This window comes from Carcharhinus amblyrhynchos, chromosome 3 (assembly GCF_965287045.1).
Source record: "Carcharhinus amblyrhynchos chromosome 3, sCarAmb.v2.hapA, whole genome shotgun sequence".
NCBI classification, from domain to species: Eukaryota; Metazoa; Chordata; class Chondrichthyes; order Carcharhiniformes; family Carcharhinidae; genus Carcharhinus; species Carcharhinus amblyrhynchos.
Window position 1 is genome coordinate 78,883,032 of NC_137326.1, and position 13,677 is coordinate 78,896,708.

General features: G+C 42.6%; 1 protein-coding gene across 7 annotated transcripts in view; it reads left to right on the top strand.

Moving 5' to 3' along the window:
• LOC145340888 (uncharacterized) overlaps positions 1-13,677 on the top strand; it is a 402,915-nt gene that overhangs the window by 233,528 nt on the left and 155,710 nt on the right. For 6 of the 7 annotated variants that reach the window (XM_080185427.1, XM_080185430.1, XM_080185426.1 and 3 more), the window contains one exon: positions 8,202-13,574. In XM_080185427.1, the coding sequence (XP_080041553.1) occupies positions 8,202-13,574 (5,373 nt within the window). The remainder of the gene's footprint in view (positions 1-8,201; positions 13,575-13,677) is intronic. The other variant, XM_080185432.1, reaches the window with a different exon arrangement.

Sequence of the window (13,677 nt, forward strand, 5' to 3'; positions counted from 1 at the left end):
TAGCTAAATGTAAGGTGATGGATGTTAGTAGATCAAACAAGGGCAGGACTTGCTCAGTTAATGGTAGGGCATTGGGACGAGTTATAGAACAAAGAAATCTAGTGGTACAGGTTCATAGCGCCTTGAAAGTGGAGTCACAGGTGGACAGTGGTGAAGAAGGCATTTGGCATGTTTGGTTTCATTGGTCAGAACATTGAATACAGGAGTTGGGATGTCTTGCTGAAGTTGTACAAGACATTGGTAAGGTCACACTTGGAATACTGAGTTCAGTTCTGGTCACCCTATAATTGAAAGAATATTATTAAACTAGAAAGAGTGCTGAAAAGATTTTCTAGAATGCCACCGGGACTTAATGGTTTGAGTTATAAGGAGAGGCTAGATAGACTTGGGTTTTTTTTCTCTGGAGCATAGGAGGCTTAGGGATGATCTTATAGAGGTCTATAAAATAATCAGGGGCATAGATCAGCTAGATAATCAATATCTTTTCCCAAAGGTAAGGAAGTCTAAAACTAGAGGGCAGAGTTTTAAGGTGAGGGGGAGAGATACAAAAGAGTCCAGAGGGGCAATTTTTTTTCACAGAGGGTGGTGAGTGTCTGGAACAAACTGCCAGAGGCAGTAATAGAGGCGGGTGCAATTGTGTCTTTTAAAAAGCATTTAGGGAGTTACATGGGTAAAATAGCTATAGAGGGATATGGGCCAAATGTGGGCAATTGGGACGAGCTTTGTGGTTAACAAAAATGGTGTGGCATGGATAAGTTGGGCTGAAGGGCCTATTCCCATGTTGTAAACCTCTATGACTCCATGAGATGAGAACTGTGCACTCTCTCTCTATAGCAAAGACATCCTTCCTCAGATAAGGTCATGAAAACTGCACACAATACTTCAGTTGTGGCCTCACCAATGCCCTATAAAATTGTAATAACACATCCCTATTCCTATATTGAAAGCCTTTTGCTATGAAAACCACCTTCTTTCCTGCATGTTGTACCTTCACTCTTACTTTCAGCGACCGATGCACGCAGACACCAAGGATCAGATAAAATGATAATTTTAAATCTCCAACTATATTGCACTTCAATGACTTCAGAAGAGAGAAAAAGCACATAAGATGTAAAATCAGAGTTGCATCTTATGTTGTCACTTTCCTGAGGTGCGAGTTAGGTTAAAATTGTCCCCCAACAAGAGTTCTAGCTGGAAAGTCACAAACAAAGAATTTATCCTTTGATACAACATTGCTGTCTACAAGACTGAAACACAGTTCATGAATATTAACTCAAATATAAGATTTAATGAGTGTTGCTGAAGAGAAATTATCAGATCTTTACAGCTGCACTCATCAGGATCATCACAAGAATACTAATTGGAATAACTTCATTGTGTGTGAGAAAAGAATACTCATTGGTTGGCAAGGGGACTCTGGTAGTAGTGCATTGCCATAGAGAATGCATAAGTGACTGTTAGATAACTACCAAGCATTATTTGAAATTTAAACTAGGCGACTTGACTCTGGTCAATGCATTGCACTTTGGAACAAACGGCAAGTGACTGTCATTTTGTTTAGCTGAAGTCAGAGCAATGTGTGTATATGTTCCTTCTGTTTTTAATGAATAGGGCCATGTGTATTAAGATATATAGCTTCCAGTGCACATAAACACACCACACTGTAAGCCCAACTGACAAATTGATTGTCGGTATAATTTTTAGCACATTGAGGATGATTTAGGAATGTCGTCCACATCCAGTGTTGGACATTGTATTTTGCGTTTTACAAGAATGGGCTGATTGGTTATGTCATGTATTTTGTCCATTGTGAATAGTGCATGTGATGTGCTGTTTAAACAATCCACCAGTCTTTGGGGCCTTAGATTGGCCTTATTAGCAATATTGTAAATAGGGCCCAAGCCATTTGTTCACCATGTAAGCTTCATATCAAAGACAACCCGTGGGATAATGGCTACCTGATGAGAGCATTTTGCAGTGTGTAATGCACAAACCCGTGAACGGGCCTAAGGCTGACACTTTCGGCCCTGAAAAGTGTTCAGTCTATCTCAGATTATCTTGGAAGGATGAAGTATCTCAAATTTTGAAACAACAGGTGGAGCTAGCTGTTCCCTGCTACTACTATGCAGTATCACCACATATGGTGTTTGTCACTGACTGGATGCTGCCTTTAAGCAAAATGACTTTTTGCATATCACACAAAAATGAGTAATGTGGTATATGAATTTCAGAGCCAATACAATGATAGGTATGCAGGTCATACTCCAAAGACTGGCAGAATTCTCTGTGACAAACTATTAACATGACAACATAGGAACATGGGAGCAGGAGGTGCTCATATAGCCTCAAGCCTGCTCTGCCATTCAATACGATCATGAGACATCATCTGCCTAAACTCCACCTTGCTACCTATTCCCCCATACTCTCTGATATAAATCTGAAAAGGCATCCATACTTGGGAAGGATGGTGCTTGCAGTTGTCACTAGTGGGTCTCTGACATATATCAGCAGAACTCACCCACTTGCAGACAGGAAAAGTGTTACACTGCCGATGGTAACTAGTGCCAGTGGAGCCTCCAGTTCTGGCCCCCAATTTCCCCTGTGTCCACTTTTATTTTAATCTTTCTCTTTCTCTTCCTAATGATTCTGTTTCACACCAATATTATTTGCTTTTACATTGACTGTTCATAGATTTGAAATATATTTTCCCAGACCAGTCGCTACCTACCAGTCATTATTAATGACGGTGAGGGCGTAGAATTTAACATTGGAGATCAGCCACACACAAACGATTCAAATTAAATAATAATGTGAAGCTTTTTTGAGAATTTATGTTCCCAAGCAGCTCTTGTTGTGGCTTCTTTAAAAAAATGTCTGTTTTCAGAAATATTGGCTGCTTAACTTATGAGGTAACTTCCTTGATTAGGCAAAACATATTTCACACCCATGTACCACCCACATGAGGAATTCACCTCTATAAACAATAATGCCCAAAGGGAAAGAGCAGAACAGAAGCGAGTTTAGGAATAAAACAGGTTTCAAACAACACCTTGCCTAGAAAGCCTGTGTCAATTCGTTTATCACTCCCTAGAAGGTATTGCAGTGAAAGCCTAGGTGACTCAGTTGGTAATGTGCTCCTGTCTCTGAGTTAGCAAGGCCCAGATTTAAGTCCCATTTGCAGTCTGAGCTGACTTGGGAAGGACCATTCACATAGCTCAAAGTAGATTGTTAATCCGCCTGCAAAATCTTTCAAATGCTTCACAACGTCCTCCAAGAGGAGAAAAGGGTATGAAGACACACCAAATAAACAATGGTATTCAGCTGAAATTATTTGCTGCAGTAAAGCCAATTTCTTGGAGTTAATGTAAGTGGTATAATAATGCCTTCAGACAGCACTCCTGAAGTCTCTGTGGGATCCTGAGCCCAGATGTTGTATAAAATATTAGGTTCACTGGTAACCAGTTCACTTGGATAATGTCTCCTTGCTTTGATGCTCAGCAGCAATATAAGGGCAGTTTATTCAAAACCCCATTAGAAAACAGATGTTTTTTAAAAAAATCAGAGCACATACTAGATTTTGTGAAGGACATATATAAAGAGCAAGAGGGTAGCCAGGGAGAGGGTTGGCCCATTCAAGGACTAGAGAGAGAATCTATGCATAGAGCCAGAGGAAATGGGCAAGGTATTAAATGAGTACTTTGTGTCATTATTCACTAAAGAGAAGAACTTGGTGGATGATGAGTCTGGGAAAGGATGTGTAGATAATTTGAGTCATGTTGAGATCAAAAAGGAGGAGGTATTGAGAAACATTAAGTTAGACAAGTCCCCAGGGCCTGATGGGATATATCCCGGAATACTGAGAGAGGCAAGGTAGGAAATTGCTGGGTTCTTGAGAAAAATCTTCGTATCCTCACTGGCTGCAGGGGAGGTCCCAGAGGATTGGAGAATAGCCAATGTTGTTTCTTTGTTTAAGAAGGATAGCAAGAATAATCCAGGTAATTACAGCCAGAGAGCCTTACATCAGTGGTAGGGAAATTATTGAAGAGGATTCTTCAAGACAGGATTTATTCCCACTTGGAAATAAGTGGACACACTAGTGAGAGGCAACATGGTTTTGTGAAGGGGAGGTTGTGTCTCACTAACTTGATTGAGTTTTTTGAGGAAGTGGCGAAGATGATTGATGAGGGTAGGGCAGTGGATGTTGTCTACATGGCGTTCAGTAAGGTCTTTGACAAGGTCCCTCATGGCAGACTGGTGCAGAAGGTGAAGTTGCATGGGATCAGAGGTGAGCTGGCGAGATGGATACAAAACTGACTCAGTCAAACAAAACAGAGGGTAAGAGTGGAAGGGTGCATTTCTGAATGGAGGACTGTGACAAATGGCGCTTCTCAGGGATCAGTGCTGGTACCTTTGCTATTTGTAATATATATAAATGATTTGGAGGAAAATGTAACTGGTTTGATTAGTAAGTTTGCAGACAACACAAAGATTGGTGGATTTGCAGATAGTAATGAGGACCGTCAGAGGATACAGCAGGTTATAGATTGGTTGGAAGTTTGGGCAGAGAGATGGCAGGTGGAGTTTAATCCGGACAAATGTGAAGTAATGCATTTTGGAAGATCTAATAAGGAAAGGAAATATACAGTAAATGGCAGAACCCTTAAGAGTATTGATAGGCAAAGAGATCTGGATGTACAGGTACACAAGTCACTGAAAGTGGCAATGCAGGTGAAGAAGGTAGTCAAGAAGGCATATGGCATTCTTGCCTACATCGGCCGGGGCAGTGAGTTTAAAAATTGGCAAGTCATGTTGTAGCTTTGTAGAACCTTAGTTAGGCTGCATTTGGAATATAGGATGTGGAGGCTTTGGAGAGGGTACAGAAAAGATTTACCAGGATGTTGCCTGTTATGGAGGGCATTAGCTATGAGGAAAGGTTGGAGAAACTTGGTTTGTTCTCAGTGGAACGACAGAGGTGAGGGGCAACCCGAAAGAAGTCTATAAGATTATGAGAGGCATGGACAGAGTGGATAGTCAGGAGCTTTTTCCCAGGATGGAAGAGTCAGTTATTAAGAGGCACAGGTTTAAGGTGCAAGGGGCAAGGTTTGAGGGAGATGTACGAGTCAGATTTTTTTACACGGAGGTGGTGGGTGCCTGGAACTTGCTGCTGGGGTATGTAGTGGAAGCGGATACAGTAGTGGCTCTTAAGAGGCGTCTTGACAAATACATGAATAGGATGGGAATAGAGGGATATGGTCCCCGGAAGGGTAGGGGTTTTAATTAAGTTGGGCAGCATGGTCGGTGCAGGCTTGGAGGGCCGAAGGGCCTGTTCCTGTACTGTAATTTTCTTTGCTCTTTGAGATGAGTGTCGAGAGTTGGGACAGTTCCTGACTCCACAAACCCACCTCCATTTGAAGAGGTCCCCCACCCATCAAATCTTTTTTCTGGGATGTCGAGGTAAATATAGAGTTGGGCACTCTGCATCTGGAAGCAGGGCCCAGATGGCAATAGAGGCAGGTGGATGACAGTGTCACCAAGTTAGAATGCCCAACTCCATTTTCTGGGACATCAGCCCAGTTTTTAACAATGAAATCAGTCCTTTAAATCCTCACCCCTCAGCCTCACTCAACTTCCCCACCAACTTCACCTGCTCCCTATGGCCCCTCCATGTCCCCTCACACCCCTAATCACCCTGATACTGCCCTGATATCTTCTATACCACTCCCATGCTCCCCATATCAGCACGCCTGCCTCTTGCCTCCTAAAGCATTTCCGTGCCTCCATATTCCACTGTACACCCTAATATTTCCCATGCCTTGTTGATATATTCCTTCCTTGCATCCCCTTTCTCCCTCGCATTCTTCATGCCCACTGTGTATCCATGTGCATCGCAAGTGAGGCAAGTCTTTGAAATAACCCTGAGATTGACACAATTAACGGAGGCTATAGAAACATTTTTTGAAAACAAATCCTCAGCTTATGACTTCTTAAAAGTGTCCGTCAAGCACAACCATTCATGGTATCAAAGCTTCTACTCACTCCAGACCTCTTTATCTGTGTAAATATACACATGGCTGTGGAAAAAAAACTCTTTCAACAGCAGCAAGTTAATAGAGATGTCAATCAAATAAAGCTTTCCCTCACCTCTGCAGCAGGTTAAACATTGCTTTCTGACATTTGAGCTGTTTTTGGAGTTCAGCCAGATATTCAAACAAAGGCCGTCTGGAGACCTAACCAATAAAAGGCAGATTGGACAGATGGCTGGCTGCAAATACCCTAATCCCACACCAGCAAAAATTGCCAGAAATGGGAATGGGAACTGGCATCCTAGAATTGGCTTCTGCTCACCATTTTAAGAGCTCTCAAGCCAGCCTGCCTTGGTGAAAACCCAGGCCAGTGTCTGAGCTTATAGCACTCATATCCTCATTTTAATGAGTCTAAGTTACTGATTATACAATTAGTTGTTTCCATTCATTGAGAGAATTACACAGAAAATCTCTCCCTCAAATCCACCCCAAAACTATGGGGATTAATCTTTCGGAGTGGCTCCCATTCTCGCAAAGGCTTCAAGGAAATTCTTACCCACTTCTCAGCAGGAGAAAGTAAGTGAAGCAATTAAAGGCTGGCAAGAACAATGACTCCAACCCATTAGCTCAGATGAACCCCAGTGACAAAAACAACATGATTTGCTTCATCTAACAAATGTTCATTAACTGGTTAATAGAACTCCTACCACTCTTTTCTGAAATCAAAGTATTTAATGGATTTGAAAATGAAAAAAAATCCAAATTTTGACTGCTTGTTTTCTAATTTACATATGTCCCATCTTGCTGGCCTATGCTGGTTCCCAGCATTGGGAAGTAAATCTGCCGTCATTATATGGTCTGGTGTACATGTGACACCAGATCCACAGTAATGTGGTTGATTGACCGAGCAAAAAATTCTAAGTACTGAATTTGTGTAAAAACTGGGGTAAATCCTATTGTTTTCTTCAGCAGGATTTTCAAAATGAATCCCCCACACTCTGTGCACTGCAGAGTGAATCTCATTAATAATCAGGGGACGGGACCTATTCTCACTGGGGAGGCCGGCAGCATAGCACTGAGTGGGCCACGTAAATTTGGCATTTGGAATTTTTTTGGGAGAATCCCGCCAATGGAGAGGTGGAAAGACCGGTATTTATTGACCATCACTAATTGTCCTCGAGAAGGTGATGTTATGCCTCCTTCTTGAACCACAGCAGTCCCCGTGGTGGCACACCCATAATGCTGTTATGAAGGGAGACTTTGTAGCAGTTTAATACAGCTGAGTGGTTTGTTTGGTCATTTCAAAGGGCAGTTAAGAATCAACCACATTGCCAATCTGTCAGCACCAAGAATGGCCCTTGTGCAATAGCTCCACACTGCTGGCCTCCTGATTTGCTGGCCAACCCTGTGACCCCACATTGCTGGTCATGTGAAACCCGCCAATCACCCAATCATTGGCTCTTGGACTTGTCCAGGCCAGCCTCAAACCCTACAGGCTGCCTCAGTCTTCCTCCAGGTAGTCTCAATCTCCTCACCACCCGAGGGTCCAACCCTCCTGGCAGGCCAGCACATACTCCCACCCCGATGTCCAGCACTGATTACTGGCCTCCCTCTCTCTATCACCAAGCCTGAGTGCAGAGTGGCAGCAGGACCCCCCCTCAAACACCCACCGATCACCCCAGAGACCCTCTTCCCCATTAGGCGCTGCCCCCACTGGCAGTGGGGATGTAAGGGTCTAGTGGGCCTGGAGATTTCAGTTCTCGGCCCACTCATAAAATGGAAATCCTAATTTAACTAATATATTCAGCTCTGCACTGATTTCTGGTATGGATCTGGTGATGCTGCAAATCCAGCGGCCAGAGATGCGTGGAGGCCATGGCGCCCAGCAGTAAGCCTGCTACATGGCCTTCGCTAGAGTCTCCTGTCTAGGAGAATTTCCCCCATATCTTTTTCCTTCTTTGCGGTGCTTTTTAAGGGCGGGTAAACCCCAGCTCAGTATGTACATCACAGTGTAGACAGCACTGGTACTGCCCACTTAGGTGCCCTGCATAATTACACAAGCTATGCTTGAGAAGTAGACTAAGGAGACAAAATGAAATAATTTTTGCCAGGTTAAAAATGTTGGATCATTCTATTATTCCAAAACTTGTATAAGAATATCCCTTTTCTCTCTTCCAGCAGGTGTCTGAGTCCATTGAGGGTCTAACTGATCACTGTGAATCCGAAGAGGAAGAAGGTTCAGAGGAAGATCCTCCAGGACCAAGCCAAGTTTCTCCTGATGTACAGCATGAGTCCAGTAAAACCACTGTAGAAGAGGCACCAGCAACAAGTGAAACAAAATTAGACCGTACTTGGACTTCTTCACATCTCGCCCCTCATCCTGAAGTAAGGATAGAGGCAAATGACATTGAATCTGATAACTTAGGAAGGCTAACTCATGCATCTACTGAACCACAGGTCAACAGGAGCTCCTCAGATATAATACCACAGCTATGTACAACACAGATAAGGACTCAAACCACTGTTTTTTGTCGTGATTCTAAGCCACGTGGCACATCCTGTAGGGCACAAGAGGGAAATGAAACTGCACTAGGGCTGGAACCAGAGATAAGTGGCATTCTAGCAGAGACATCCAAAGTGAACTTTAGCAGCTGTCTCAGCACACCCTCTGAGCAAAGCGTTCATTCTACGAGAACTAGTCAACCTGCACACAACGCATCTTCTGAAGCTAGTGACATTTCCTCTGAGACAGAATCAGAGACAAGTGAATTATTTTTTCTGACAAAATCAAGGACAAATGAACTTCCTTATGAATTAGATTCTGAAAAATGCAGTAGTCCTTTTGAAGCCGAAACAGGCCACGGTATAATTACATCTTGGTCAGAAACTCTGTCTACTACTCTTCTTGAAGCACGTGCAAGCAGCAGTTGTCCTGACTTGACATGGAGCTCAAAGGAGAACTCTCTGCACACAGAAGAACGGTTTGAGATTTTGCCTGAAACAAAAGCATTGCTAAGTAAGATTCCTTTGGACATTGACATAGAGCCAAGTGTTCTTTCGTCAGAAGCAGAAGAGCCAAAGAGGATTTCCCTAGATAAACAATCGGAGTGTGCCGCAATTTGTCCTGGGATACATCACACGTCTGATGGAATTAAACCAGACCCAAGTGAAATCACCCTGACAGAGTCAGACTGGACTTCCTTGAACAGAGACCAAGTTTTTCGTGAAATTCCTTCAGAAATAAATCGAGGTTCCACTGCAACTTGTCCTGGGACAAATGAGATTCCTCCTGCAAGTGTAACAGAATCAAAGTCAACCTGGAGTTCTCAGGAAGTGAACCAGTGTCAAAGTGAAATTCCTCTCGAAGGAGTGTCAAATCCAATTGAGCCTTGTCCTCCACTAACTAAGATTTCTACTAACCTCACATCAGAGCCAATCTGTCCTTCTCTGGATGCCAACCATGATCCAAATGAAATTTCTATTGAAGATGCTTTAGAATCCATTAAGACTTTTACTGAGACGAGTGAAATTTCAAATAGAATTATAGCAGAGTTAGAATGTTCCTGGAATTCTCTGGATGCTAGCCAGATTCCAAAAGAAATTTTCTCTGAAGTGCAATCAACTCCCACTGAACTTGATCCTGAAAAACCGGAGGTTTCTGCTGGAACAAAATCAACCGGCTCTTCTCCTCTAGGCACCTATCAGGATCAAAGTGAAATTCCCATTGGAAGGGAAGCAGATTCCAGTAGGACCACACCTAAGACAAGTGAGATTTATGGTGGATTTGAATCTAAGCCAATCTGTCTTTCTTCGGATACAAATCAAGATACAAGTGAAATTCACGTGGAACTTAAAACACATGCCAGTAGGGATTTTGTCGGGACAAGGGCTGAAATTGTATCGGAGTCAGTTTGGGCTTTGCTGAATGCAAATCAAGATCAAAGTCAATTTTCCCCTGAATTAAAAACAGATTCCACTGAAACAAGTGAGATTTTTGTTGGACTTAAATTGGAGCCAATTTGGACTTCACTGGACACAGAGCAGCCTCAAGGTGAGATTCCGTTTGAAACCAAGTCGCTTCCCAATGCAGTTGGTCCTGAGATAAATGAGGGACATACTGGGACTTTCTCAGATCCAGAGCCAGCCTGGTTTCCCCTGGGTACAGACCAGGATCTAACTGAAACTCCTGTTGAAACTGAAACAGAACCAGACCCCCTAGAGAGCTATCCTAACACAAGGTCTGGAATAGATAATATTCCTGCTCTGATAAGTTCAGAGGAAGAGAATTCTTCCCAATTAGAAGGGGATGCCCCAAGGATAGAAAAAAGTGCTCCTGCATCAGAAGCCAACCTAGAGCCCTTTGTAGTTTCTACCCAACATGAGATCAATGTAGGAAACTCTGAAGTGGAATTGAGAACTCTTGAAGAAAACTCTGATCAATCTGGATTCATTGTTGATAGCCAGGTAGAGCTAACTAGAGCTTCCCAGGAATCAACCGGATACACAGACTTTAGTGAAATAACTGAGATTGAGACAACCGCCACTGTGATTTGCCATGAAGTAGATCAAGACCTGAGTGAAATTTCTGCAGAAGTAAATGGAGGCATAAGTGACTATCTTGGTGAAGGAAACACCGAGGCTCCTCATAATTCATTTGAAACAGAACTAGATTGTGTTGAAATAACTTGTGAAACACTCACAGAGAGGTCAGAGACTGAGGAAATTTCACGTGATTCTGACGTTGTTGAAAGCATACAAAACAACATCGCTGGAGCGGAACTGGAATCGGCCAATTTTCCTATTGAAACCAGTTTTGAAGGAACAGTGGGAGTTTCTCTTCAGATAGGATCAGGAACAAGTGAGCAAATACTTGCAAGGACACAAGACATAAATTCTGCAGAAAAACATACAGCAGATTTTCAGGAGGGAGAGATAAAGATCAGTCAGAGTTTTCCAAAGAATCAAGCACATGAAGGTTTTGTTAAGGATAAGCAAGAGGAAATCACATCCTTACCATTAACAGAAACCGGAGAACATGAGAAATTTCTTGACAGAGATTTTGAGCCAAGTCAGATGAATATTGAAGCATCAGGCCTACATAACAGCTCATCACACATTGCACTAGAGGCCGGAAGTTTAGCAGTACAGCTACATGAACTAGATCGTAGAAAACACAGTGAAGCAAACACAACTTCAGCTAACACAAGGAGTTGTCTTGACACAAGTTCAGATGGTGTTGTTGAGAGCTGCATTTCTGAGCCAATAACTGAGCTGCTAGTTGATACAACAGTAGAAGTAAGTGAAATCTCTCCCGAGGACTCAAGTGCCAAGCGGGAAAACTCTATTAAGCTCTTCGGACAGGAAAACGATTGTCCGCTTGGGCTGATTAAACAATCTTTTAAACATTACACTGGAACAAGTTCAGAAACAAATAAATTGTGTTCTCCATTCAAAGAAACTACAGAACAAAACTTAAGGAATGCTTGTAAAGAAGAAGGAGAAACAAGTGAGCTCCCTTCTCAAACTAATGTAGAAACAGGCGGGGCCTGTCTTGTTTCAGATTCTGAGCAAAGAGACATTTCCATTGAAACATTATCAGAATCCTGTGATAGCACTTCTCAACAATTGAGCAGAACAGAAACAAATAGAAAAGAATCTACAATTGATGTTGAATTAGTGCCAACATTCTTTCTGATTGAGGCATCAAGGGATTATAATACAGCACCTAAAAATGGTACGGAAAATAATCACTTCTGTATTAGTGATGTAGGATCAACGACAAGTGACCTTCCTTTAGAGGCAGAGTTAGAAGACACTGGAATTTCAAACACACATCTAGATCAACAGCACATGGCCCTTCCAGCAGAGGCAGGTACTTTGCATGGTGAGAGTAATGATAGGTTAAATTATGATGACAACCTGGATGAACATCCATACAGAAGTGGAAGTGGAAGCCAAGGGACAATAAAACTAGATGCCGAATCCAATGATATTGCTCAAATTGTTTATGATACTGATGGTAACAGTACAACCAGTGAGGAAATAGATGAAAATATTTGCCCATTTGGAAGCAATAGCAGTCTTCACAAAGCTCTGCAGAAACAGACCAACACTAAAGGAGACGACCGATTTGGGTCTTTATCCTCACTGAACTCTTTCAGCGCATCTTTCAAAAACTCCAAATTTTCAGTTTTCACCAAAATGGCATCATTCAGAAAAGGCAAAGCCTCAATACAAGAGCGTCAAACTGAAAGCAAGGGTGGAAATCGAGGTCAACTGGCCCGAGATGGAGATGAGAGTAAAACGCAAACAAAGGACAATACAAATGGTGTTCCAGTGTACAAAATGCATGGCCCCAGTTATAAACCTCACCTGTCTTATCATTTCAGGAGTAACAGCAAGAGTGAATGTTCTACTTTAGATGGGTCGGATGATGATGATGAGGTTTTTGAAAGGAGTAGCCTAGTGGGTGAAAGTGTGAAAAATGCATTTGGCACCGAGAGACTACAGGAGGCAGAATACATGGAAGAGGTTCAGAGAGTGGCAGAAAATGGCCGACATTTCCATAGCAGGAGCACAGACTCCATGGAAGGTGATGAGAGTAATGCTGAGGAGCAAAACATCAAAATACCTTCTGCGACAGAAAACAGGTGCAAAAAAAGCAAAAGTGCCGACAGCCTTAATCTTAGAATGAAACGGGTTTTTGCCAATAAGTCACTTTCGGTGTTTTTTGAAACAAAATCTGGCGACAAAGACCAAAATTCTAAATCTCATAAGAAAAATGATGGTGATGAGGGGAAATCGAGGCATTTGTCTTGGAGAAAATTTATGAAGCTGAGTGAATCTGAATCCCCCAAGGCATCGAGTCCATTGAGCACTTCAAGTACACCTGGTGAAGAAAGTCAAGCTGTAAGATCACAGTCTCAGGTGCACAGTGAATATGCAAGAAGGATCTCCATGGAGCAGATAGAAAATACCCCTTTTTCATCATCACCCTCCTCTCCTCAGACACCGAGTAAAGACCAGCTTTCCGATAGCTCTCTTGAGCAAGATGACTCCATGAAGCTGGTGGGGCAGAGGGTTAGAAGGACATCACCAAATGGGTTACAACTTAAATTGGCATTTGACAGTTGCCTAGAAACTGAAGATGGTTTCAAAACCACACCCAATCAATCCATCCCAAATGCTTTATTGAGTCAGTTAAGCCCAACATGGAATAGACCTGGTGTGATCTCAGAGTGCTTTGATGCCACTTTCCCTGCGAGGCCAATGAGTCCTAAACCACAAAGTCCAAGGTCAAGTTTTCGCAGAAGCTTCCGCTGCAGCAATCGGGCTAGTACATCATCCTGGACTTCCCTTGACTCCAGCAGGACAATGGATGGAGTGTTAGAAGGACCTGAAAGGCCAACAGCAATGAAACCGAGAGGAAATCTTCTTCAATCAGTGCAATCACTGAATTATGAATGTCAGAAAGAAGACAGTGGCATTAGTAGTCAGTCACAGACAAGTTTAAATACAACTTCCTCAGCCATTGATATTCCCAAAGATGAGGTGAGTAGTTCGGGAGGTATTGTATAAAGCTGCAGATTTAAGGTCAGCTTTCTGGCCACTGTAATGATTGCTGTTCCTCTATGTATATTCTTATTAACTGCAA